This window comes from Aythya marila, assembly GCF_965140915.1.
Source record: "Aythya marila genome assembly, chromosome: 16".
NCBI lineage: Eukaryota > Metazoa > Chordata > Aves > Anseriformes > Anatidae > Aythya > Aythya marila.
In genome coordinates, this window is record NC_139057.1 from 1,684,817 (window position 1) to 1,712,240 (window position 27,424).

The 27,424-nt window shown below is 59.6% G+C and overlaps 1 protein-coding gene across 3 annotated transcripts; it reads right to left on the reverse strand.

Annotated features, from left to right (window-relative positions):
• ZNF512B (zinc finger protein 512B) lies at positions 1-27,161 on the reverse strand. 3 transcript variants are annotated; one of them, XM_082773170.1, is made up of 17 exons: positions 26,940-27,161; positions 22,660-22,782; positions 19,598-19,677; positions 18,838-18,966; positions 18,358-18,530; positions 17,930-18,183; positions 17,151-17,222; positions 15,598-15,732; positions 14,374-14,498; positions 11,832-11,924; positions 10,891-10,989; positions 10,001-10,171; positions 9,099-9,290; positions 4,429-4,530; positions 3,331-3,393; positions 1,787-1,885; positions 1-1,454 (listed from the first exon to the last, which is right to left on the reverse strand). In XM_082773170.1, the coding sequence occupies exons 2-17, from the start codon at positions 22,778-22,780 to the stop codon at positions 1,158-1,160; spliced, it is 2,205 nt and encodes a 734-aa protein (XP_082629296.1). In that variant the 5' UTR covers positions 22,781-22,782; positions 26,940-27,161; the 3' UTR covers positions 1-1,157. The 3 variants fall into 3 exon arrangements, with proteins under 3 accessions (XP_082629296.1, XP_082629297.1, XP_082629298.1); XM_082773171.1 differs by lacking the exon at positions 10,891-10,989; XM_082773172.1 differs by lacking the exons at positions 22,660-22,782; positions 26,940-27,161 and having other exon boundaries at positions 17,930-18,140; positions 19,598-19,678.
• Positions 27,162-27,424: the final 263 nt, after the last annotated feature.

Here is a 27,424-nt window from a genome sequence, read left to right on the forward strand (position 1 = left end):
TTTCCAACAGGTCAGAGCGAGGCGTTTGGGATGAGATCCGTGCGGGAAAAACCCCGAAAAGAAAAGCTGGGAAGGGAAGCGGCACCGTGCCCGAAGGCAGGAGCTGTGATTGTCACTCCACGCTCACCCTGTGTCCCCATTGCACGCCCCACCGAGGAGCCGGGTGCCCAAAATGCTGCTCCCCTTTTTGGGGCCGTCGTTTGGGGCAGGATGGGGGCTCCCCGAGGTGCGCAGCGCACGCTGCAGGGCGCACGAGGCCTTTGGAGACGCCGTGGCCGGGCAGTTTCGGGTCCTTCCCTCCCTGCGACCTTCTCTTAAACCCACAACCCCTCTCCCATCTCCATCCAGGGGTCTGTGGGTGCTCAGCACCTCCGGAGCCCCCTCCTGCACCCGGCAGCACCCAAGGGTCCCTGCTCCGTGCCACCTCCCCACTCCTTCCCTATAATATGACAAAAAAAACCCTACAGCCCTCGCTTGGAGGCACCACGGGGCAGCCCCCCGCTGCGGGCAAAGTGCCACCAGGTCCCCCCCAGCACCCTGCTGTCCCCCCCCAGTCCCTTCCCACCCCACGGGTCCAGCATCTTTGGGAACGTCGCCCCCCGAGGGGGGGCTGCGGCCACAAAAAGGCTTCGATAAGGGCAAGGGGGGGCTCGGGGTGAGCCCCCCGGCAGGGCGCAGAGCGACCCCGTGCACCGGGGCCCTGCTGCTATTGCACTTTTCTTTCGCTCAAGCGTCACCAGTTTCACACAGGGGGGGGAGAAGGGAAGGCAGGGGGACACGGGGGGGGGGGACGGCAGCAGGGCCCCGTTGGGCTGGAGGGGTTGTGGGGGGGGTATGTACATGGGTAGGGGGGGGTGAGAAGGGTCCAGCTTGCTCGGTCCTGTTTGCTTTCCAGTGTGAAACAAGGTCCATGATTTGCTTAAAGTGGTTAATCGCTATTTTCCGTCTCTTTTTTTTTTTTTTTTTCCTTTTTTTGTAAAAAGGGGGGAAGGGAGGGGGGCTGAGCGGATGGGTGGAGGGAGTGGGGGAAGAGGAAGGGAAAAGAGGGGGGGACAGAAAACCGGGAGCAGCCCCCCCCCCCCCCCCCCCTCAACCTCACCCTGTTACCCTGGGCTGTAAACGAATCCGTGAATCCTCGCGGAGGAGTCTCTGAGCTCTCATTTTTCGGGCACCTTGCTGCCCCCCCCCTTGCGGTGCTGGCTCGGGGGTTTGGGGACGCGCTCGTCCCCGGCGGGGCTGCAGCGGGAGCCCTCCCAGTGCTCGGGGCTTTTCTTGTGATTAGTCTTTGCCGCCAGGCTCTCTTTGCCTTTGGGGGATATTTCCGGAGGCCTCTCCTTGGGTTTTCTCCCCCTTTTCTTCCCGTTTGTGCTTTTCTTTTTCTCCTCCTTGCTGGATGAAAGCTGCTCCCTGCTTTTCTTTTTCCGGCTGGCCTCGGCGGCGGTTCGGAACCAGTTCTGCATCCACGGGGTGATAACGGGGGCTGGTTAGGGACCTGCCTCGGCCCCTGCAGCCCCACAGCTCGCACCAGGGCTCTCTCGCCCCCTTTTCCCAAGCCCCAGCTGCCCCATGCCCTTTGGCATCACCTCCCTGGAGGTTTTTGAGCACTGAGGCCCCCCCCGGGCTGGCACAGCAGCTCCGTGCCTTGCCCTGAGGCTGTCCCAACGAGGCTGATGCTGATGGGAGCTGCTGTGCCCCGCTCCTGGTGAATTTAAGGGGCTGGAGAGGGGCAAACCGAGTGTGGGCGCGTGGCAGCAGGGCCCCGGAGCAGCCCCAGCTGCTTCCTTACCTCCGAGTGAGCCTTGATGATGTGGTACTTGACCCCGCTCTCGGAGCTGAACTCCTTCTGGCAGAGGAGGCAGCGGTACTTGCCCACCGAGTGGTCCCCCTGCAAAGACACAGCACCGGCGGGCAGCCCCAGGGCAGAGCCCAGAGCTCCCCGAGCCTCCAAATTTCGGGTCCTGCAGGCTCGCAGGGCACAGCCAGCGCCCAATTTCGCTGCCCCTGCGTTACCCAGGGCGGCTGCGGGGCTGCGCAGACACCGTGTGGGGCCGCACGCCCCCGTTCCCTCGCTGTCAGCAGAGCTGTGATCTACGGGGACCGAGCCCTCGGCTAATTTACGCCCCCCAGCCTCACCTCGCTGCCCTCTGAGGCTGTCAAAGAGCTGCGGCTACCGCTGGGTTCCTGTCGGCACAGCCCTCCTGGGGGTGACTGATCACCCGGCTCATGGAGGGGGGATAAATGTGTTCTCTTATTGACAAGGGGTTGATGGATGGCCCCCTCGGGCCACGCAGACATCGCTCGCTGGGAATTTCTCCCTGGCTGGCTCCGGGCTGTAAATCTGCAGCGGGACAGCTCGTGCGTTTTGGAGAGGGGCAGGCCCGGCTCCGTAAACCCTCCTGCAAAAATCAGCTCGGCTCCTCGAGCCCCGCCGAGGATGGGGAGCTCCAGCGTGGGCTATGCCAGGCTTGCCTCTCGTGGGCAACGCAGCTGTGTATTTAGAGAAAATGATCCTGCAAGCCCTGGCTACCTTCTGTGCACAGGCACCAGAGCAGCGACAACAGAACCAGCCAGAAAACGCCTGGTTTTCGCTCAGAAACCATTTGCTGCTAGGTGCCCGGGTCTGTGAGCTCGCAAAGGAGCTGCCGGAGCCTCCTGCGCTTGCACTTTTATCCTGTGTAAATCCTGCTTCTTCTGCCGGGTCTCTGCAGCCCATTTTCGAACTGATCTCATTAGGGGCTGATGTTCCAGCTCGTGCGGGAGGTTGTGTTTTTAATAACCGTGGGGTGTGCGTTGGAGCTGCCTCCTGGAAGCTGCGTTCAACGCAAGCTGCAGCTGGAAACGTTTCAGGGCAGAAAGCTTTACGAGCTCACCCCGTTCCAAGGCGAGGGACCTACGCTGAGCTCCCGAGCCCTCCTCCTGTGGGGGCTGCAGGCCGCCGCGGCCCCCCCGGCGCTCGGCAGTGCCACCGCTCTGCCTGCCCGCAGCCCTGCGGTCTCTGCAGGGCTCCCAGCGGTGCTGGCCACAGCTGCGACTAAATCAGGGGCTGCAGGAGCTGTGCAGGGGCTGCTGCGGGTTGTCCTTGGGTCAGACGTTGGCTCAGGCAAGGGTTTTCCTCCAGGAGATAAAAGCTCTCCGCGACGCCCGCTGGGCTGCAGCCTCGCCACTTTTGGGTACGCAGGGCTGGGGGGTTGATCCCGCCCGGGTCGCCATCCTTTAACCCACGTCCTTTTTTATTTTTTTTTTTTTATTTGGTCCCTTGGCCTGCTTCTTCCGAAAGGACAAGCCCAAGGCCACCTCCAAGCCCAAGGTGCGAGAGGAGGCAGGACCTACCTTGGTGCAGTTGGCCAGGTGAGCTTTCAACCCCGAGACGCTGGAGTAGATGGCTTCGCAGCACTGCGGGAAAAGAAACACAGGAGGGTTGGCCACCTTTTGCCCTCGTCTCCAGGCCTTCCTCTAGCCCGTGGCCAGGAGCCCGCTGGGCCAGCGAGGCCACGGGTCCAGGCGGAGCAGCGGGAGGTTAATGCTGTGCGAGACGCCGAGGGCTCTGGGCACACGTTTCCTATTAGAGCTAATGGGAGCCATGTGGCCGCGTTCCCCCTGCAACGGGCTGGAAAAAAAAAGTCTCCCCTCAACATCTCCGTGGAAAACGTCCATTTGCGAGCAGTCAGGAGGCCCTGCTGGGCTACAGGAGTTCTTGGAGCCACAGCAGACGCTTAACGGAGAAGGGAAATCACCAGGGCAGCGGCATGACCAGTTTCTGAGCAACGTCTTTTCAAAGCGCCTGTGTGTGTGACATTCATTAGCCAGTGCGTCTCCCCCGGCCTTGTGGTAACAGCCCCGCTCAAAATTCCCATTGCTGAGGCTTTGTTTCACGTTATAAATCAACGGCCCAGCACGAGGGTGGAGTTCACCTCCCTGCGAGCTCAGGCCAAGGCTGTTTGACAGCGAGATGAAGCACACACACCACGTCCCGGAGGCCTTTGCCTATCCCAGCGCTTAAAAAATAAAAATAAAATAAAAAAACACGCACGAAAATATCCAAAACGACTTAAAACCAGCCCCGGCTTTACTCTGGGAAAAGCAGGTTCTGGGCAAAAAGGGCTCCTAGGCACAGAGCACGCAGCCTTCGCCCTGTGCTGGTGCCGGAGCTCCCCAAAAGCAGCCCCAGCTTTTGGGGAGCTCCAAAACCTGCCTCCCACCAGCACCCACGACCTGGGGGGTGATTTCCGAGCCCCCCCACGTGCTCGAGAGCCCTGGCAGGGGACGTGTTTCCAGCCCACGCTGCGTGGGGAGAGCAGCTCAAACCCGGGGCTGAGCAGCAACAAACCTGCCGCAGCCTCGGTGCTCGGGAACTTGAAGAACTGGGGGTTTCTGCCCCAAAAAATTCCCCTCGTGGGGTGAAAGCGGGAGAGGAGAAGCGGTCCTTACGTTGTTGGGGCAGTTGATGTGTCCCTTCTCCTTCACTTCGTTCTTCCAGTTTTCCAGCAGCCTCGGGTTGAGCTTGGGAAGTCCCGGCCGGGTGTAGTTGAGCTGTGAACAAGGGGAAGGCGTTAGCGGAGCGGCCCTGTCCCGGGGTGGAGCCCCTGCTCTCCAAACGGGTTTGGACTCCCCCCCGTTCCCCCCAGAGAAGTGAATTAGGGTCAAAAACGAGCAGGGAAGCTTCCCCCGAGGATGTCCTCTCCCCTGGGCACTGAGCAGCACGGGGGTGGCTCTCCTGGAGAGCCAAGGGGCAGCGGGAATGGGGGGCGGTGGGGACGGCACGGGGCAGGAACCGCGGCCACCTCCAGGCAGAGCCACGAGAGAAGGTTCTAGATCCTGGGGCGCGCTCCCCACGGCTGCTCGGGGCCAGGCCTCGTCTCGGAGCAGCCCCTCGGCCACATTTTGTGACCCACACGCTGGGCAGAGGGGACAGAGCCCAGCTCAAAGAGCCCCCGTGGCTGCCTCCCACCGGGTACCGGGCGCAGCCCCGTCGAACAATGAGAGCCTCTCGCGTCTCTGCCTCTCCTTCTGGCAGCGCTGCTCCTTCCAAGTGCTTTTAATTACAGCTTTATTAGCGACTCGGAGGGTTAGCTTAGCGGGCTGGCCTCTTCCAGCTCCGTTTCTGAGCGTTCAGCCCACGCAAACGCCTCCGTGGGGCGCGGGGCCCTACCTGCAGGGCTGCTGCCACCAGGGCGCACGGGGCTGCTCCTCCTGCAGCTGGAGCTGCCCTCGGCCGTGCCACCACGCAGGCAGAAGCTGGGCGAGGACCACGGGGTGCTGCTCGCCTCCCCAAACCCTCGTTTGCTTGGTGGGACCCGTGAGGCTTTGGGGACGGGGGCTCCTCCAGCACATCAACGTAACTTTGCTCAGTGGAGACGGAGCAGGCTCAAAAAACACTTGCAGAGAGGTGCAAAAACCAGGCTGTTCCTTCAAAACGTGCCCCCGGGCGTTTCACGCCAACCACAAAAGGCCCCCCCGGTGCCCAACTCAGCTGGAGGAGGGAGGAGAGAGGCTCCACACGAAGGGCAGGGGCAAAGGGACTTGCGGAAGGGACGCTGGTGAGGACGGATGTGGAAAAATCCCCCAAGCCCCGGCGTGCTGCTCCTCTGTCACGCCTCGCGGCCACCAGGATGCCAGCAGAGCCCTTTGAAGCGCTGGGATGGGGGCATCCACCACCCGCCCCCGTCCTCCCCTGCCCGGGGAAGGCGATGCCACCTCCAGGGGAGAACCCAGGAGGCTTTTTCTTGCCATTGATACCGAGAGCCGGGGATGCCAAGCGGCCTCCTTAATTAAAAGCCAATCAATCCCACGAACGAGCAAACATTAATGGGAACCGCAAGCAGCCCCGGCAACAACCCTCTCCCCCTGCGTGTCCCCGGGGAGGAGGCGGGGGGGGGATGTTCAGAGATGCGGGTTCTGCTGCTCTGGCTTCCCACTCCGGGGAAAAAAAGAAAAAATAAAATAAAATAAAATAAAATAAAATAAATCCCTCCCCGCTCTGCTCCAGCAGGCACTGCACAATGACATGCAAATCCCATGTCTTCCCGGGGCGCTGCGGTTCTGGGAATGTCAAAGCCATCTTTATGTCTCTATTAAGCAGGAGCCCCAGGCATGGAATATTTTATTTTCTTCCATTTATTTTCCTCAAACAGCCTGTAAGTGAAAATCTTCGGGGCCAGATCATTAAAAGAGCTACAACCGGGTTTGGCCGCGGCCCATCTTCCTCGGAACAGTCGAAGGATGCCGGGCTGGGAAGGCTCCTTTTCTGCGACGGGCAGTTTTATTTCCTTAAATTGCAGATTTTGATCCTCTCCGCTGTCCCGAGACGGCTCTCCCCTTCCCCAAAATACATCGCAGCAAAGGAGAACCACACACGCCAATACCTCGGCCTCTCCGTGGTCCTGCCCCGTGCAAAATGCAGCTGATTTCACCCGGGAGGCAAAGCCAGGAGCTGTGGCCGGGCTCCTGAGCGAGGGCAGGGCACGGGGAACGGTCCTGGGGGGTCCTCACCTGAGCCCCCTGCTAGCAGCCAGCTCGGCCACCGCTGAGCCGAGTCCTCGGGGCTCAGCCTGGCTCCAGGACTTGCCGGTTTCTGCCCAGATGGCTGGGCCATTGTGTTGGGGGACAGACCCGAGCCAGATTTTTCTGGTCTGGGAATGCATTCCACTCCCAACGTGGGGTTTTCTTAAAAAAAAATCAAGCCCGCGGATGACTTCTGCCCTCGAGCTCGCTGACTGGTGTGTGCCGGCGCTTTGCTGCGAGCTCCCCTTCCATCCCAGCCCCTGCTGGGCTCAGCTCCCCTCTCCCTGCTCCTGCAGGACAGCAGCCGGGCCCCCCGCACCGTGCAGACCCCCAGGAGCAGGCAGGAAAGCAAACATTTCCCCCAAAAGTGCTGGAGAGAGCAGGAAGGGCCATGGTACCCGGCTGGAGCTGGGCTCATGGCAGCACAAGACAAAAAAAAAAGCCCCAGGAGCACAAGCTGCTCCACGGGGGAGCAGTGAAGGCATCAGCCCATCACACAGCCGGATTTCCAAGGTGTTTTCTCCCTCCTTGCCTCTTTCCTCCGCTCTAGGAGGCTGTTTCCCTCCACCATGGGGTTCCCCTGCCCAAAGGCTGAAGGCACCGAGGCAGAGCTGGGCCTTGCTGCAGGTAGGGGCTGGCTCCAGCAAAGGCCGGAGGAGGGCCGGGGGGATTGGCAGCATCTTCACGGAGCTTCTGGAGAGGAGATTTTTTCCCAGAAAAGCAGCAGGGGTGTGTGCCCTTCCCCAATCTGACATCCTCAGCAAGCGGCCGTTGTGAAATCCCTCATCTGGTTCAGCTTATCCAGAGGCAAATAAAGATCGGAGCGAGAAAATCAGGCTCCAGTGTATATTTAGAAGTGCTGGATCTGGTTAGCGCAGAAGGAAGGCATTGCAAGGCCTGGGATCCGAGCAGCAATCGTTTATTCTGATGCCATGGCTTTGGTGAGAAGGAATCCATCCTCCCGGGGGGGAAGGCGAAGGCGTCCCACCACGGGCCACCAACGGGATCCCAAAGCAGCGTCCCAGCCCGGCCAGGGCCGGCTGCGGCACGGCCACGGTGGGCACAATGTGGTGGGGGGGCTGCAGGGGGGCACCCGGAGGAGATTTGGGAGAGGCAGGATGCTGCCAAAGGAGCTGCCGAGGAGCTGCACGCCCTCCCCCGAGGAAGAGCTTGGCTGCTTGGAGAAGGACGGAGCAGGGGGTGGCTTTCTTCATCGCCTCCCTCAGCGTCCCCGCGGGCTGCTGGGGCCGTGGCGTGTCGCTGGAGAGCTCGGGGACAGAGCAGGTCCTGCTCTGAACCAAACGGTGAGCAGGATGGGTGCTCCCAGTGCGGTACTGGCTGGAACTGGGAGCACTGGTACCCTCTGGGGCCCTGCAAATCCCTCGGTGTTGCTGCGAGGTGCGGCTGCAATCTGCCACCGACCCCTGACATCTCACCTCCAAGGCAGGGAAGGGGCCTGCGGGCTCAGCAGCGTGCTCCAAAGGGTGGAAACTTCTTCTTCTTCTCACGGTTAAGCAGGATTTGTCTCTTTGCAGCCCCAGTGCCCGCTCCCTGGGAAGGACGAGCACCGTGGGGGTGCTCAGCAGGAGCGCCGGGCGATGCGCAGGGGTGCTGAGATGCTGCCCCCTGCCTGAAGCCCATTCAGAGCAGAGGGGGAATTCAGGAGCAGATGAGATTTCAGCGTGTTGTCAAGGCGAGACGCACCCACAGATAAACTCTCACAGCTCCACACACGTCCACTCGCCACGCTCTGACCTCTGAATTCATCTCTGCAGCGAAACCGGGTGCAGCTGGGGCCAACACAGGGCTCGAGGTCCTTGTTCTCCAGCCCAAAAGCCTCGCCTGGCACCTGGGAGCTGGGCTTGCTCCCCCCTTCTCATCTTCGACGCCAATCTGCTGCCACCAACCTCGCAGCAATTCGGTTTTCTCAGCGCTGGGATGGAGCTCACGCGTTCAATTTAAACAATTAGACCACGAACACAAGAAACGTCCCGTAAAAAAACACAAAGGGAAGTTCATGGAGCTGTTGTGCCAGGAGCTGGAACCTTTCCGAGGTCTTTGTGTGCCGGCCTGCACATGGGTCTGCTGGCCGGGCCCCTCCCTCAGCTCAGCCACAAAATACCCAAAGTCAAGAGCAAGGAGGAAAAGAGGAATGCAAATACCGAGGGGGAGAAGAGAGCACAACGCCTCTCCTCCTGGGAAGAGCCTCCCAGAAATGAAGCAGGAGAGATGGAAGGGATGAAATTCTGCCTGGGGAGTCCTTGCTCTCTGATTAGGTGATTGTTTTAGACCTGACCTGCTCTCTGTGTGTGCTCCTCGCTTGTCAGCCTTCACCTTGCCACAGACAACACACCTTCCTCCGTGACATCCTCGGGGCCAGATCCTGATCTCCCCACTGCTTGTATGGAGCCTCCAGATCATGGAAGCAGCTCCGGGGCTCAGCCAAATTTCTTCAGAAAGAAATCTGCCATCCCTGCTAATTCACTGCACGCACCGAACACGAGAACGGGAGGGCCTCGGCCACCTGGGGCCCCGCTGCCGTGCCGGGCTGTCTGCGCACGAATAGCTCAAAGTGAGGAGGAATAAAAGCCTCTTACCCGCTTCGTTTCGGGTACCAGGTCGTCCTTCATCCTCCGCTTGGTCCAGTCCCTGGCGAGCTCATCCTCTGCTATCTCCTGCAGGTGGAAGACAGCCACCTGAGCCGACGTGCGACGGATGCGGCCGCTTGGGGTCCTTTCAAAATCCTCCACGGGGCTGGGCTCTGGCTTCACCTCTGGCTCCTCCGGAGGCTGCAAAAAGAGACAAGAATTATGACTAGGGGAGAAGGGGAGAGCTCTCCACAGCCCGGGGATGGGGATATTTAGGTTTGGGCTGGTTGCAGACCTGCTGTGTGCAGGGACAGCAGCACCCCAGCACGGGGACCCCAGGCGCACGCCCGCCTCCTCCCACAACCACACAGCCCAAGCGCTGGGCTGATCGTGTCCTTTCCCACTCCCAGACTTCCCACTTGTATAAAAGTCTCAATTTATTAGAATTATGGGGTTATTAGAGTCAGATGCACTGTCAGGAGGGATCAACAGCACAGAGGATGCTCCCCAGGGATGCATCCTGCCACCCCCAGCGGTGGCGAGCAGCCGGCGCTTGCTGGCTGCTGGAGGAGTGATCTGATCTCTTATTTTTTTTTTGGCTGGAGCACAGCCAGGCAGCCCCACGGGTGCTGGGGAACACCGCCCGCCACTCCCCTCGCTTCAATACAGCTCCCTGCTTTTTGGGGATGGGCAAAGGGGGCTGTCGCCCGTTCCCCACCTACACTGCAAGCTACAACGCACGCGTGAGGCGACGAAAAAGGAGAAAACAACATCAGTCCGACGTCTGCACCTGCCTTGCCCGGCCCGGCCCTGCCCGGTTCGGTCCTGCCCACAGGCTCTGCAGCTCTGCAGTCCCCTACAGGGAGGGCTGGCCCCGTTCCTCGGGCTGCGGAGGTGTCCGGGGGGCTCACCGAGGCCGGGTGTTCTGACCGCACATGGTAATCGTGGCCAGCCTTGGATTTGTACTTCTTGCCGCAGTGTGGGCAGCTGAAGACGGGCTTGTCGGCCTCGGCGAGCTGCTTGCCGCAGCGTTTCTGGTGGTACTGGTAGCCCATCAAGCTGGAGAAGTTGGCCGCGCAGCCCTGGGGAGAAAAAGGGGAGAAGAGAAGGGTGAGGGAGGGCTGTGATTTCGGGATGAAACGGTCCCGGTGCCGCTGCTCCGGGCACGGCAGGAACGCATCCTGCTCTGCAAACCCCTCCGACGCGCAGGGGACCAACAGCTCCACTCCCCTCTGGCTGCCCCGTGCCCACGGAGGTGACACGGAGAGGCAGAGGGAGCAGCCCCCGATCCCCCTGAGCTACCTGCCCTGCTCTGACACACGGCCAAGGCTCCCCGGCCGGACAGACGGCAGGCAGGGAGCAGCGAGTGCGGCGGGCACGGGTTGCCAAGTGCCCCACGCAGCCAGCAAACCACCTGCAGAGACAAACCTCAGCCACACGCCCCCGTTACCTGCTCGTGACTCGTCTGCAAGCGGCTGGGCACCGTTCCGGCGCGGTTCAGTTGGGTTTACGCTCTGTGCAAGGGGCCCACGGCAGCTCCGTGCCCCTTTTTTGGGTTGGAGAGGCTGAGCTCGGCCTGCGGCCCTCCTCACCCTGCCCTGCTGCCACCCTGCTGCTAGGACGGCCCTAAGAGCTAGCGGGACGGGGACGGGGACGGGGACACGGAGAGCTGAGCTAAGGGGGAGCGGTGTGAGAAGTGGAGGGCGCACCGAGGGGTGCCAGGAGAGCACGCATCCCCTCTGCCTCGGGGCTCACTCCTTCCACCTTTTCACAGAACAAGAAACAGGAATCGTTCTTGTACCTCATTGGGGCATTTCAGTTTTCCCATCTGCTTTAGCACTTTCCTCAGCCTTTCCCGCTCTTCCTGTTCACCAAGTCCAGCGGTTTCCACAGGCACAGGCTGGAAACAAGGAAGTAACAGAAGCGACAGAGTCAACCATTTACTCATGTCCTCTGTGCCAGGAGTGGGTGGTAAAGCCCTGCCTCGCAGCAGCTGCCCCGGGCGGGCTGCAAACCTCGCCTTAGGCAAGCTGGGTCTCCCACTGCTCCGTGGTTTCGCTGCTAAACGCCAGCTTTGCTCACGCATTTCCCGTGGCTGCACCCAAAGGGCGAACCGAGAAATCCACGAGCAGTTCCTGCACAGAGAAGTCACCAGCCAGGCCAAAGAGCGGGAGATGAGTGCGCAGGTAAAGGACAAGTCACAACTGGTAAACACGGGACACGGAGAGATAGGGTTCTGCCTCGCCCTGCTGTCTCAGAGGCGTACACGATCGGGTTTTTAAGAGCAGCACCTAAATCGCTGCCTGTCAGATTTTGTTCGTGGCAAATTTTGTGGCTACTTCTCATGTGGACGGTGGACAGCAACACGTGGGATTTGGAGATTTGTGCAAAGCAGCACCCATCCATCCCGGATTTGTGGGCACAGGGTTGGAAACAGAGCTCTGCCCCTCAAAAGCCGCCTCACCACACTCACTGAACCTTCCCCCGTTCTGGGCTTGGAAATCCTGTTTTGTTTTTCCAGCTCTCTGCTCTACGCTCAGGGGTGAACACGAAGCTAACCAGCTGCCTGGGGACGCAGGGCTTTGCTCGGCAAGGACGGGGGAAGGCTACTGCGGTCGTGGGGATCCCTCCTTTGAAAAGACAAAGGAAAGCGAGCTGCCGATTGCTTCGTCTTCTGCATCTGCATCTTTGGGGAGAGAGGAGAAACGAGGTGTGAGGTTGAGAGCTCGGCAGCCCTCTTACCTTGCTGACGTGTTCAGCCATGGTGTGGTAATTCAGCCCAGCTTTGGACTTGAACTGCTTTTTGCAGTGTTGACACTTCAAGGCGTCCTGCAGCTGGAGGAATCAGAAGCAAATCATCACGGGGGCTGCCAACACCTTCAGGTTTCCGAGGGCTGCTCCTCACCGAGCCCCGGGGGCAGCTGCTGCTGCGTCAGTTCCCCCTGGTGGGACTCAGCAGGCAACTCAGCACCCGCGTCCCCCCGACCCCATCTGAGCCTGCTGCTTGGTTTTCTCTGTGTTGGCCTGGATATGCCCCAGTTTTGGGAAAATATTCCATTGTGGGTGCAGATTTCAAGCCCCACTGGCTGGAAACATCTGCAAATGGTGTCTTAGTCTTCCCGTTAGAGGGTTAGGACAGAGAAGCAGCTTTGATCTACCGGCCTGTCAGCGGATTGTGCTCTGTGCCCTGCTACCCAGGACAGATGCTGGAATACGACGTGCTTTATGGGCACCTGGGCTGCTTGGAATCGAGATGCAGATGATGGCTTTTGCTGGGGCTGGTACAAGAATTTATTGACTCAGGAGGTGAACGCTCTGAGCACCAGGAGACAGGATGTCTGGTGGGACAGGATGGTGCTGGGATGGCCACGGCTGTTCCTGCTCTTCCTGCCCGGGTGCTGCGCCACTCTCACCACTGCCCGTTCCCTCAAGTCTGGCCTAGAAGCTGGGGAGGGGATGCAGATGGAGCTGTGAATCCTTCCTTCTCCTAGAACTCTTGGAAAATGATGAATAAACTCACAGCAGCCAACTGGGAATGACCACTCATACCTGTGCTCTGATGGGTTAATCTTGTTCCAGCCCCCAGCAGCATCCTAACGAGGTGGGTGCTGAAAGCTCCTGGACTCACCAGATGCTAATGCCAGCCAACGTGGGGTTTATATCACTCTGGTTAACACTGAAGGACATCAAACATTCCTGTCCTGCCAAGCTCTTCCAGCTGGGATGCTGGGAGGATACACCTGCCCTCATCTCCTTTGGGCTCAAGGATGTTGCAGCCATCCCTACCCCTTATTTCCTTTCTAAAACCTACGGAAAAGGGCAGACTGCTCAGCGACAACAGGGGTGAACAAGGAAAGCAGGACCCAATTTCGGCTGTTTTACAAGAATTTCTGGAGTCTGCACATCCTTTTCCCACTGCCCAGCTAAGAAATACTTCAATCACTAAACAGAGCAAGCAGAGAGGGTGCCTGTGCTGCGGGGTCACTTCTGATGGGAGCATCCTGAGAGTAAAACCTGCTGCAGGCTCCCTGCAGAGATGCTGCTGAGGGGTGGACCTGCAGCCACACACCCCGAGTCTGAGGACTGTCCTTGCCACGCCACAGGCTGCTCTGTGAAGCTATTTAGCTCCCGAAGTGGCACGGCCACCCAGGAGGGACTAAACCTCGTGGGAAAGGGAAGAACACACCTGCTCCTACAGCTGGAGCCGGCGTGCCCACTGGGACCAGCGCTTCTGCTGCTGCAGAGGGAGAGGCAGGCACGTCCTCCCGGGCAGGCGTGACTCGAGGCCATGCTAACTCTGCTTTGTCGTGAGCTTGGCAGGCTGTGCGAGCCCCGATTGCTTGGCTGAACACCCACAGGCCTATTTATAGAGGGGAAGACAGGCCTGACGGCTCGCGCAGATTTGCACTCGGGGGGCTGGCTGGCCTCGCAGCCCACGCGGAGCCTGCCTGGCGAGGGAGCCGCTCGGAAAGCACAGGAGATGAGGGAGCTGATGGCCAAGATCCCCCCTCCACCGAAGCCAGGACGCTAGTGGAGGCAGGATCCTGCCCAGCATCGATGTAACGGAGGGTTTGGAAGGGATAAATAGCCTCTCGCTGCTGGATAAAGAGGGAGGCAAAGGCTGAGGAGGCACTGACAGAAAATGAATGTGGAATCAAAGCCGAGCCATGTATTTTCAAAGTGGGAGGCATCGATCCCACCTTGGCTTTCTGTGGCAGTGGCTCTGCAGCATGCCAGGTGACAGCTGAAGATGTAATCCTTTGCTCTGACGGATGGCGCTGTGGCAGAGGGACAATTTTTCACTGTGCCATTACTGAACTCCTGCATCGCGACAGTCTGCCCGCAGCACATCCAAGCTCGGTGTCTCTCTGAGACGTGCTCTCATTCAACCACAATTTATCTGGCCCGATGCAAGGCACGGCACGCAGCGAAACCCCACAGCCAGGTCTCTGGAGGAGGGCAGATTAAGAGACAACCCCAGCAATCTCTCCGGCCTTAAAACTATTCATTTAGCTGCTAGAAATAACTGACTCGGCTGGGTACGCGGGGACAAAGGGCCCAGACCACAAAGGGAATTCAGAATTGATGAGAATTAGGTGTCCAAATTCCTCTCTGTGTTTGAAACAAAGGGAGGCAGCAGCTCTCTGAAGATGACTAGCAAGAGCTCTATCAGCCACAGCCCTGAACTGCTTTGAGGAGTACCAATATGGTTTGTGAGCAGCGCATGCACGTGGCCATTGCCTTCCAAAATCCAAACGTGTCACTGAATACAGCAAGCCCTTACTTTCTGGCAGACGTCCATGTGCTTTTTGAGCCCAACGACAGTTTTCCTGGTTATCACGCTGCAGGTTGGACAGGCAACTTCCCCCTTCTCGCTGATCTCCCGCTGCCACTGGTCCTCGGGATTTGCTGGGGAGAGGAGAGGAGAGGAGAGGAGAAGGGAGGTGTGACACCCAGCCAGAGACAAGAACCGCCGGGACTGTTCAGCAGAGAGCAGCCCTTTGTTATTCCCCTGCTGGTATCTTGCAGAGTTAAAATATCACCATGCCCCTGGCCACCTGAACTTGCCCTGCTTGGAATAACTCCCCCCTGCCAAAAAAAAACAGTGAGAGGGAGGGAAACAAAGGTGAGCGCCTCGGCTCCATCCGGATGCGTGCCTGGAAAGCTTCCTTGGCATTCCTCTTCCCAGCAGACACACGGTCAGCTAGGGGAGCGCTGGCTTCCAGGCGTGTGTTTGTTTGAATGGCTGTGACCAGCTTAAAAAAAAACACCCCAAATAAAAAGAGCCACGTGACCAAAACGTGTTCCCAGGTCCAGAGTTCACGCCGCGTTCTCAGCAGAACGACACCAGGTTTCCAGCAAGGGAAGCCCGGGCTGAATGAAATCCTCCAAGGCTGTTTATTTGGAAGCGTTTGCATGGCTGGGAGATCAGAGAGTCATTTATTTGAATCTGAAACCAGCGCAAGGCGTTGCAGCTGTGTTTATCTTCTACATCCTGCGCTCCTCCTGCTGTCAGAACTCCCAGGGAAAGCCAGCAACCTGGGCTAGGATGTAGGCTGCAGCCCGGAGGCTCCACGAAGAAACAATCATCGTTAGAATTACACACACCCAGTGTCATTTGTGGGGACGATGTTCGGAAAATGCCATCATCCCACAGGCTGGCCCAAACCGTGGTCACACTAAAGCCAGGTGGACCCAGGATTTGGCTGCCAGCTCCCAGCACTTGCAGGAAGCTGATCTGTCCTCACGGTGAAGCAGAGCTGGGACACCCCTTTCAGGATGTCAGCCGTGACTGCAGCAACGTTTTACGGTCAGCAGTGTTTTTATACTGCACCTCAAAAAGGGAAGGAGCTGCCTGCATCTATTTCTCGTGCTGTTTTCAGCTCCTGCTTCCACAAACTGTGGAAGTGGGGCTCGTGCAGGCTCAGCACAGAGAACAGGACCGAGGCAGCAAGCAGCCAGGCTGCAGGCAGAGCTGCTGCCTCCCATCTGCCTCCACCAGCCCTACCTGCTGGTAGATGTGCAGCTGCTTCCTTCTTCACACCAGCTCCTGGAGTTTTCTTTTTCAGCTCCTCCACGTTGGCGCTCCCCTCCAGCTTCTTGGCTCGATGGGCTTTTGCCTTGTCCTCTGCTTTGACAAGACCTGAAGAAAGAAAGGATGCTTATTCAGCACTTGATTCCATACCATCAGACCAATCTGCATTCAGCAGGGATCCCTCGTAGAAAACTGGGCAAACTGGGATCCCAGACACCAGATCCCACAAGGTCTCATCCCACAAGGGCTCTGTGCACAGCCGTCATGATGGATGCAGGCCTCTCCCCGTCCTGCTGGCTGCTGGGGAGGTGAGGAAGGACAGAAAGAGAGGGAAGAGGAACCCCCTGGGCTGCTGGCACCATTCTTGAGCTGCCTGCAAAGCAGAGAGGCTGCGAAGTGATGGGCTGGGAGAGGGATTTGAAGGCAGGGCTCTCTGTGCACACACAGACAGCATCCTGTGACACTGGTGGCACCCTTGTCTTTGGGGAGTGACTGCCTCGTGGTGTCACAAGCTGCACGTTGAACCCGGGGACGCAGGCAAACGCCAGCTCTGTCTCACTCTGTTGGAGGCAGCAGGTCACAGGGGGGGCAGCTTATTCACAAGGAACCCGCAGCAGACATTTCAGTCTGCAGAGGTGCCCCTGTGGGGAAGTTAAGGGAAACGACCCCAGCCTTCCCAGGAGGCAGAGGCCAGGAAATCGCAGCGCCCACATCCTGTCTGCTCTCTGCTGAGCGTGTTTAATTCCTTCAGAGCCATCAGTGCCTCTCCTCCAGCGCCTGGAAGCCCATGTTTAATTCCCCCAGTTGAACAAATTTCAGAGGCAGCACGAATCCAGCTGCTCTCATGCTGGGGTGCTGCAGGTTTCCTCCCTCCACACCCTGCTGGGTGTGCAGAGGGAGCGTGGCCACGGTCCCACACAGCTCTGCCAGGCTGAAGCAGCCAGCTCCCGAGCCTCCTCTCAGCAAACACCCCGGGAACAGGGCTCTTCCCCCCCGAATTCATTTTCTGTCATGTGGGCGACCAGCTCTGAGACAGTCCGAGGGACGGATGCGTCACCCAGCCTCCCTAAGCAGCAGAAATCCCTCGCAGCTCCACGGGAAATACCGTGGCATCCCAGGCCAGCGTTTGCCTGTCTCATGGCTCCCTGGTGTAAAAAGCTCATTCTTTTTGTGTTGTGGCCTTTACCACGTCCTTCCCCCTCTTTCCTCATTCTCAGGACTGTGTTCCTGAGCAGAGCAGACGGGGTTGTGATCAGTGCCAGCAGTGCTACTGCCCCGCAGTTCCCTTTCGACACCTTTATCCACCTGGCTTTAGCGTGACCACAGTTTGGGCCGGCCTCTGGGATAATGGCATTTTCCTAAAGTCATCTCCACAAGGAACCAAATCCTCCAGAGAGAGGTTCCCGTGGCCCGGGGGGCTCCCACGTTACCTCCACCACGGGGAGGGCTCTCGGGGAAGGGGCTTGCCTGAAGTGTGGCAGGGGGAAGTTACGACCCTACAGCTGCCCACGGCCATCCCGCGTTACCTTTCAGTCCAAACGTCCCCGAGATGGATGGCTGCTCCCCCGTAAACTTCTTAGGAGTTTTCTGTTTCCTTCCTGACTCAAAAGAGAGAAACAGAGAGAGAGATTTGGTTAAATACCCATACTGCTGGGTGCTTTTCAGCAGTCCCAGGGCCAGGGGTGCGCACACTCAGTGTCAGGAACAGGCAGAGGGAAATCCCAAGGCGGCCTTCACCACGATGAAATAAAAGGGGGTGCTGAATGAAACAAGCAGCCCAGCAGCCACTAACACCACAAAACTAGAAGGAATAACGGTACCCAGGGCCAATTCAGCGACTGCAGGCATGGCTCTGCCCGGTGCCAAGAGCCTCGTGGTTTCCCCAGCCTCACGAGCTAAGGTATTTGTTGCTGGTTCACTTTGGAGCTGCAAGCAGTGTAAACCCATGCTCTGATGGATAAGCAGGGCTCAGGCAGTGCTAACAGAGACTCCTCACTCCCCATAGGCAAGGAAAATGTGTTTGCCAATCACCCCGGCTCAGGACGGATGAGCTGACAGAGCAGCGTGCTGCGCCGCAGGTAATTCAACCCATTTCCAGCCGAGGGGCCCTATGGAAATATCCCTGCCACAGCTGCAACCCTTTTTTTTTTTTTTTTTTTAAACTCCCAATGGAGTTCAAAGCAAGAACCCGTGGGGGCAAATTCTCAGGATGTGGGAAAAAGGCTTCAGAGAGAAAAGCTTCGGAGCAGAGCCCCAACCCTTCCCGGGTTCCCCGACCCAGCACAGCCCCGGGCTCTAATCTTACTGTGCTTCATCCTCTCGGGGTCTTCCTCCTGCAGCGAGGCCTGGCTGCCCCCCTGCTGCCCGGCGTCCTTGCCGCTGGAGGATTTGGCCGTGGGGGTGGCAGCCGCGATCGCCTCGGCCGCCGCGATCTGAAACTCCTTGCTCTCGCGGCTCTCCGCCGGGCACTCGCCGTTCTCGGCGCGCTCCTGGGCCGCGGCTTTTTCCGTCTTTGCCTGTTTGGGATGGATGGTGGGGCAAGCTGAACTCTCAGCAGCTCTAGGGCAAAGCACAGAGGGCTCGTTTAAAGAGGGCTTGAAAGGCAAGATGTCCCTGACACCTCTCCCCCACTCCCTGGCCCGGATGGTGGGGATGGAGGTGGGGACGCCGCCCTCCTCCCGGCTCCCAGCCGGCCGGGTGCCACCACCACGCAGCCCGGCCGCAGCCTGCTACCTTTTCTTGCCGCCGCTCTTCCCAAGGGCTTTCTGCACTTTGTTTTCTGCTTTGCTGCTTGGCACCGGCCGGTCCAGGTGATTCCAGAGGCGATGCTTTTCTAGCTGGGTTTTGGAGGTGAAGGCGGCTTCGCAGTAGGAGCACGAGTAGGTCAGCTTCTCCGAGATCGCACCCTGCGCAGGGCGAGGAGAGACAGGCAGGCAGAGGTGTTAGGCCACAAAAGGGCCAAGATTTTTCTGGTGCAGGGACTCCCAACCCTTCCCGATGGTCCAAATTCCCTCCAGGCTCCAGGTCCTGCTGCGCTGCAGGGCCCTCGGTCCCCCCCTGTGTGCACCTCACACCGTCCCCAACCCGTTTGTGCCCTCCCCGTCTTCATCTCAGGTTTCTCCTGGGGTTTGCAGCCCGAGAGGAGCTTTACCTGCAGGCAGTAACGGAAAAGTTGGCCGCCAGGAGGGACACGCAGCCCTCAGGTCTCCTTACCCCTTGGCAGCGCTGGTAGTGGTACTTCAAGCCGTAAATGCTGGGGAACTCCAGCCAGCAGCCGGAGTTGGGGCATTTCACCCTGGAGTGGGCTTTGAATTCGTCCTTCCACTGGTTCATCAGGGGGAGCTGGGAAGGAGAGAAGAGAAACGTGGCTGAGTGAGAAGTTTCCCGTTCCCTGGCTGTGTCCGGAGGGCTGGGGTCACACGTGGGACCTCTGCCCACCACCCAGAGCTGCTTTTTCTGCAGGCTGGTAGTTCCTCCTGAGCATTTACCTTGCTCCCAGCCAGGCTGGGGAAAATAAATCAGGCCAGAAGCCGCCCGGGTGATTTAACCACCCCACATTTCATCCGGTCGGTAAATCACCACCCCCCCCCCCCAGTGCCCACGCTCTCCTGACAAACTGCTCGGCGCGTTGTCCACGCTGGAAATGAAACTGCACAATTCTCGGGGGAATAAATCAACCAGCCCCTCGTGCTCTCTAATCATCAGCCAAACCCGAGGCGGCTGCGAGAGCTTATCTGGGAACGACACGGGGAAGGGGAGGTTTGTGGAGGGTCCTGATCCCCACCAGGGTTTTGTGGGGTGCTGGGTGATGCCGTGCACCCCCACGGAGGGGACAGAGGGGCTGAAATCTTGCTGAGCTGAGGAAAATACTGCTCTGAAGAGCGGGGCTGGCTGTGGTGAGCAGTGCAGCAAACTTTGGGGAGCAAACCAGGGGCTGGGGTCGGATCCGGAGCCAGGGAGCGCGAGGTCTTACCGGGATGTCCTTCAGCGCCTGGTTCTCCGCCTTGGGTCGTCCTTTCTTCTTGCCCTCGGTTTTGTCACTGGTTGCATTTCCTGCAAGCAGACACAGCGCTCGTCACCCGCTGCCCCAGCCCCAGGCTGCCCTGCCAGGGGTGCAGATTCCCCTCGGGAAGGGGATTGCAGCTTCCCCACAGCTCGGAGCACAGCCTGGTACCTGCAGGCACCCGTACAGGAGATGGCTGTGCCCAGCTTCTCCTGTTTTTTGGCTGTTTTTTTTTTGACCCTTCTCTTTTTATTCGCAGAAGCAAAGCGGAGCAGTTGCAGCACAGCTGGGGCTTGCTTTGGAAAACCACACTTCCACTGGGGTTGGAAGAAAGCCTTCCTTAGCAAAGGAAATCCGTCTGGGGCAGGGGCTGGGCACAGAAATCCCCCGGCCCCTTTGCTGGGGGATCCTACAGATGGAAACATGGCCCCATAAAACCCAGCACAGCCTGCTCAGAGCCAGCAGCCAGGCCTTTTTGCCATGTTCACTCATGCTGCTTCTGCACAAAAGTGTTTTTGGGCACAGGATCTGTTTATTGGGATGATTTCCAGGCACCCCAGAGACATGCTCGGGTTCGTCTCCATCACCAGAGACCTGGCAGCCCGCTCACAACCCCACCAGGCTCAGGAGAGCTCTGGCAGGCGCCGAATGCTTCCTACCTCACCTGCAGCTCTCGCTCTGCTGGCCGCTTGGGTTTTGCAGGTTTTTCACCTGCTCCCTTGGGTGCAGCCCCACGCCGGGGCGGCGAGCACACCCAGCCACCACGGCCACCACGCCGGGTCCCTGCGAGCCCAGCTTGGCCACAAGCAGCCTCCCCTGGAGGCTTGCAGAGGGCTGCCAACCTCAGCAATCTGCTGCTTTGGTTATTTCCAGCGTGCTGTTTGCTGCCCTGGGGACTTGGAGGCGCTCGTGGTGCCAGCACCGTGGGTGCTGCGCGCAGCCCGGTCCCTCCGTCGTGCTCTGATTCCACAGCCTAAGAATCGCTAGGAGAAACATTCCAAATCAGGGCAATTTCTGAAAATACAGGTCAGGCAGCGGAGCTGAGGGGAGGGGAGCGCAGGGAACAGCACTGGCAGATTTCTGCCAGGTCTTCTGGCTTGGTTCGTGGCTTGGCTGCAGCCGTGCCAAAGCCACCACCCTGGCCAAGGGAAGGGCACCGGTTCCCAGGCCACGTTTTTAACCCTGCTCCATCCTGGGGCACGCACAAATCCTCCTGCACAAGCTCTCGTTGGCACAGCTCGAAAGAGGGAAGCAAAAGCAACAACTGAGGGGAATGACAAGTGCCTGGTGGCAGCAAACTCCTCCTCTGGGTGCACGCAGCGAGCGCTCACAGCAGCAGCGTGGCCGCAGGAGAGGGTGGCTGGAAGCAGAGGAGCTGCTGCAAAACTCCTGAGGCTGAGGGCTGAGGGCTAACCCAGAGCTCTGAGCCATGCAGAACATTCACACCGAGATCTGAGAGGGCTTTCCTGGCGAGAATCAGATAAAAAGGGGCTGGAAGCCGAGCCGGCAATCCCCCCCCAAGCTCCCGAGGAACCGCAGCTCGGCTCCGAGCCTGTGGCTGGCTGCGCTCAGAAGCCAGCCCAGGATTTCTGAACAAGTGAGAGAGATTAAACACAAAGCCAGCCAGTTACCTAACGAGGCGCTGCCAAAAACATCCAACTCTCTCCTTTTTTTTCACGCCTCCTGCCCCAGCAGCCAGGGGTAAAATGGCAAAAAGCAAGACAATTTCCTCATTTCTTTCCAGCCCTGTGAAGTCCGGCCAGCTGGTTCGCTTCGCTTTGAGAGCCACGGAGGCGTCATTTGGAGCTCCTGCACCCCCTGGGAACTCCGCTAGCCATGAAGGCCTGCAAGAGGTGGCTCCCAGCACTGCTGCTCCCTGCTATTCCTCCCCTTTTTTTTTCCTGCTTTCTCTCTTAAATGCTTCAAACTAGCCCGAATTCCAAAGATCCCAGAGCAGCAGGAAGAGCACACCCCCATCCAGAAGCTTGGCACGCCCGCGGCCACAGCTCGCTCAGGCTCTCCTCTCCTTTTAACACCTTCCCCAAGTCTCAAAACTTTTGGGGACGCTTCAAGCCAGACAAGTTCATGACAGCTTCCAGGCAAGGCACCTCCCAGTGCCCTCTGCGATCAGCTGCTGGCTGGGGTCAGCGAGGGCAGGCAGGGAGAGCAAGCAGGAGGAACAGAAAACGCTTCTCCTTTTCCAGCACGACGCCTGCGGTCGCTGTGGTGAGCCGTGGTGTGCCACGGTGCGCCGTGCTGGCATGCAGCAGGCACCACAGCATGCTGGCTGCTGAACCCCGGCCTTTCCAGGCACTCCTCAAAGGCACAAACCTGATTCTGAGGGTATTTTCGGGGCTGGCACCGTGGCTGTGTCCCCCTGCAGCGGGTCGTGCTGTGTCAGCAAGGTGGGACCGGCGCGCTCTTTAAAAACGGGGACTGGGGATGGCTCTCGCCAAGAGATTTAGGGTTTCTTTGGAGCAAGACCGAAAGCACAGCACAGAAAGTGCACTCCCTGCCCTGCCCTGGCCATGTGGGGTCAGCAAAGCAACCGCAGGAGAGGCTCCTTCCTCCCCAGCCTGCGCTGAGCCAAATTCGCCCTGGCACAGCGCGCCCTGAAGCTGCACCCCGCGACGTTGAGGAGCTCCGAGAGCCTCTCAGCATCACAGAGCGGATTTACCCGGCGGAAACAGACAGGAGAAAAATCTCCTCGGGCTCTGGGATTCCAGGATAGAGCAATCAGCCATCCATCAGCGCGACAGCCCTCAGCACGAGGGTCCCCCAGGGCTGGTGCGGCGGCGAGCAACCTCCTGGGGGGGCGCGACACGGGAGGCAGCGGATGCTCTGTGCTCCTTTCAAGCCTTTCCAGCCTTTTCATGTAGCACTCGGCTCCCCGACGTGACAAATAGAGGGCGAGACACCCAGCTCGTTAGACTGGCACGGGTTCCTTTAGAGGGAGAGACCTCTAAAGGGAGAGAGCTCTAAAGGGAGAGCCCGGCCCCTCCGCCCTGTGGAAATAAAGGCTGGTTCCTTACCGAGCTTGGGGAGCTCCGCCGGGGGGTTTATCCTCGTGTCTGTCCTGCTTTCTTTGCTGGCAGCGGGTTTGGTGGAGCCTGCCGTTTTCCTTCCCCCTTTGCAGGTGTAGGGATCCGCCATCTCTGCAAGGAGCAAGGGACGGGTTAGGATTCACGCACGCCGCCCCTTGGCGCCGCGAACGACACGTGCGAAAGGCGAGGGGAGCTGCTGGAAAGGAGGCAGGGAGGGAAATTAGGGAAAGTGTCCCACAGCTGGAGCGTTCCCACCAAGGGGAGAAGCGGGGCAGGTTTCTGAGTGTTCGTTCGGCGGCTGAGCAAAGCCACAGACATGGTCGAGAACCTGCTTTCATTATCGGCTGCTTCCCTCTCCGCGTGCAACAGCCAAGATTTTATTAAAAATTACGGGCTGGCTCCGTCGGGGGAAGCAACGAATAAATGGCTTTTCCTCCTCGTTTATTTCTCCGCTTTCATTGAAGACACCAAAAGGCAAAAAAAAATAAAAAAATACAAAAAAAAATAGTGCGTTTTAATGAGCAGATGTAGTGATAAATTTCCAATTTTCCTTATTAATGGGAAACCGTTATAAACCGAGGATTGTTAATGTTATCTAAATTTTCCGTATTAATAATTCAATTTGGCTTCTCTGGAAATAATGAACATCAGAAATCTTCGCAGAAGGCCCAAGCTTGCTCCCAAGGGCAGCAGGCAGCAGGACACCCCTCGACTCCAGCCGTGCCGGGACGAAGGCCGTGGAGTGGCCGCTTCTCGCCCGAGCTCCTCTCAAGCACCCCGAGACATCGAGCCCAAACCCTGCCGTGCTCTGGTTAACGGGGGCACAACGAGGCTCCAGACAGAGTGAGGACAGGTTTTAGTCCCACAGCGCTTCATTCGTTCTTGTTTCTTCATTCCCGGGCCCATCTTCACGCCCCTGAGCCCACCACCTGCTTGCACCCGTGGGTGCCGGCTGCCGCGGCGCTTCCTCCCCGCCAGACGTATGCGGATCCGTGCTGACGAGGAGCAGCACTGCTCCGGGGGAAAAAAGTGCCCCAGAACTCTGCAACGAGGCCACCAGACCCTCAGGAGCGAGCCCTGCTCCCCACCAGGGCTGTGTCCATCCCCGGAGCTGGGAAATCGACTCCGGTGCTCAGCCAGCACGTCCCCTCCCGGCACGTGCGCGGCCGGTGACAAATATCTGGTGCTTTGCACGGGCCCAGAGGTGAAGCAGATCAAACGGGAAAGCCCAGCCTTGAAAACAGGTTCTCTGGATTCCTGCACTCAGGAATCGTTTATTCAGCTCGTTTTGGCTGGCTGGGAGCTGCGGCTCCCTCCCCAAAACAGCTCCTCCACGTGCGCGCCGCCGGGGACAAACCTGTCCCCATCCTCCCCTGCCACCTCCTGCCACCCCCAGGCCATCCTTGCAGTCGAGAAATAAAATTCCTTGCTCGCAGAAATAGAAGATTTGCGAGATCCCAGCTAAATGGAAGCTGAAGAAGGGCAAATCTCGGGGAAAATCCTGCTGTGGTCCACGGCACCGACGTCCTGCTCGCGTCCAGGAGCTACTGGTTCATGCCCTGCTCCCGCAGCTCATCCTTCCTCCCTGTCCCCTCAAAAGGGTCCTTTCTGGCCAGCTTCGGGGGTTTTAAACTTCTTTGCTTTCCACACCAAACACTACTTTGATTATTTTTTCTCCCCCTCCTCTTATTTTTTTGACTACACGAAAAATAAAAGCAAAAAAAAAACCACTCGGCGAGAGCCCAGCTCCGCTCCCCGGCCACCGCCACAACCCCAGGGCTCCCGGAGGAATTGCCCCAGAGGCGGAGAGCAGGAATCAGCCCCATTGTTTCCCACCACGTCCAAACTTCTCACTGGGTTTTGAGGAAGGCACGCTGAGAGCAGACACCGGCCCGCGCCGCGCGCCTTGCCGCCATTTCCTTGCGTTTTGGTGAAAACCCTCCTGCAGCTGGGGACGGGGGAGCAGATCCCGGCGGGTCCGACTGCGAGGGCGCACGGGGAAAAGCGGGGCTGACCCCACAGCAGCCGAGGGCACCCTGAGCACCGACCCGGCTGCTGCAGCACCTCCGCAGATCGAGCTTCCAGCTCTCCTTTGGGTACCTGGCGCAGAAGTTAGCGGCGGCGTTTTTTTAAGCATCCCCGCTCCAGCATCCGGGGAAAAAAAAAAACACAAAAAAACACAAAAAAAACAGAGTGCCAACGTAAGAGCCAGCACAGGATGAGCAAGGAGGAAAGCTGCAGAGCCTCACGAGGTAACGGGGAGGAAGCACGTGGTGCTGGAGGGTGAGGAGGGAAGTTTGGGAACCCGTCCCACGCACGCTCCTCTGCTGGGCTTCAGCGGGGACAGCAGCGTCCCCGTGCTGGGGACTTCCCGTGCTGGGAAATTCGGCACAAACTGGAGACGAGGAACAAAATCCACACAAAAATACCTGCCCGGCACCTGGGCACGCAGGCAGCGAGGGATGCTGCGATGCCCCCGGCCTCAGCGCACCCCTACGAGGGGGAGAAATCACCAGTCGATGCGCTCCGCTTATCATCAATAATTAATCGATGGCTTTGGATGGCCCAGAGAGGTGCAGGCGGTGCCAAAAAATCAAGAGCAGTGCCCGCGGTGCCCTGCAGGCAGAGAGGCAGCGAGGTGACGGTCACCAAACGGAGCTCGCTGACCTCAGGCTGCACCAAGAAACTTTCTGAGGGGGAAAAGACGAGGAAGCGCTGGGAGAAATTTCCTTGGAAGGGAAGGGAATCGCCACCAGCACGGGAGGTTTCCCAAAAGGGAGGCACCCGCTGGGTGACACAGCCCTAAACGGGGCAGGACAGCCGCCCAGAGCCCTGCTCTGCGGGGCCAAGAGCTCTTTTGGGACAGAGCCATGCATCAGGGGACGTCCCCCTCGGGGTCCTTCAGCCCCCCGAGGAAAAAGCAGCAGAAAACTGGTGGCGTTGCAGCCAGAGCGCCTCTTTCTGGGCGTGGGCGCAGCTTTTTTTGATGGTTTAAAGTTTCTGTCGGGAACGCGTTCAGCAAGTCCCTCCCCCCCCTCGCCCATCCTCGGGCACAAAAGCAAATGGGGAAAGCGCGCACACATAAAAAAAATAAATAAAAAACACACACAAAAAAAAACAGCAGACAATGAGCAGCAGCGGCGGCTCCGTCCCCAAATCTGCTCGGCCTCAAAGCCTGGACGGAGCCACCACCCTGCCCCGGTGACAAGCAGGGGACGTGGGGACAGGGTGATGGAGGGGCAGCGGGTGGCCGTGGCGGTGACCGGGCTGTCCTCGTGCTCTGGGCATCCTCAGAGTGAGAGGACACGGGTGCTGTCACCTCACTGGGCTGTCCTGTCCCCTTGTCACCTCGCTGGGCTGTCCTGTCCCTTGTTGTCACTTCTCTGGGCTGTCCTGTCCCCTCGTTGGGCTGTCCTGTCTCCTGTTGTCACCTTGTTGGGCTGTTCTGTCCCTTGTTGTCACTTCTCTGGGCTGTCCTGTCCCCTGTTGTCACTTCTCTGGGCTGTCCTGTCCCTTGTCACCTCACTGAGCCGTCCTGTCCCCTGTTGTCACCTCATTGGGCTGTCGTGTCCCCCGGTCACCTCACTGGGCTGTCCTGTCCCCTTGTCACCTCGTTGGGCTGTTGTGTCCCCTGTTGTCACTTCTCTGGGCTGTCCTGTCCCCTGTCCCCTGTTGTCCTGTCCCCTTGTCACCTCTCTGAGCTGTCCTGTCCCCTGTCACCTCTCTGAGCCGTCCCGTCGCCTGTCACCCCTCTGTGCCACCACCTTTCACCCCCTGAGGCCGATGCCACCCTCCTGTCCCCTCCCCACCCCTTGTCCCCCCTCCTCCTGCCACCCCATCCCCCTGTCACCCCGTCACCCCCTCCCCGTCCCCTCAGCACCCCCTGCCCCATCCCCATCCCACCCCGCTGCACCCCCCCCACATCCCACCCCCCCCTTCATCCCCTTCACCCCCCCGGTCCCTGAGGGGCCACCTCCCCCTTCGGTGCCCACCCTGAGGGCTTTGGGGACCGGGGGGGACCCCAAAAAAACGGCCCCAAAAGCGGGGCCGAGCCGCGCTCCCCGCTAGGGGAAGCGAGAGGCAAAATGGCGACGGGGCTGCGGCGGGAGGAGAGCGGGGGGGGGGGGGGGGGGGGGGCGCTGGAACCGGGGATCCCCGCACCGGAGCCGAGCTTTGGCCGCAGCGGAGCCGGGAACCGGAGCTGCACCGTGAAGCCGGGAGCCCAACCGTGAAGCCGGAGCCTTGGCCTTCCCCAGCCCGGTGCTTACCTCGGCGGCCGCCCCTTCGGCTGCGGGGCTCCCCGGCGAGCCGCCAGCCGCGGAGCCGAGCTCCGGTGCCGAGCTCCCCGCCCGCCGCCGCCGCCGCCTCCCCTCACCGCCCCTCACGGCTCCTCCGCGGCTCATGCGCTTTTCCCCAGCCCCCGCTTTCGGTCCCCGGTTTCTCGCCTGGCTCCGCCACCGGGCCGCGGCCACGGGGCGGGAGAGGGTGGCGGTGGCGGTGGCGGCGCCGCCCCGGTAGGGCGGGCCCCGGGGAGCGCCCCCCTCATGGCTCCGGGACACCCGGAGGGGGTTAAAAGGAGGCCCCGGTGCTGTCCCGGTGCCCTCAGGGGGCGAGGAGGCTTCCAGGCCCTCTGAGGCCTCCTCACGGTGCCCCCCGGTGCCCCCCGGTGCCTCCCGGTGGGTGGCGGGGGGCACCCGAGGGTGCGCCTCGAGTGCCTGTGGTGGGGGCTGGCACCACCAAAGGGGTCTGGTAC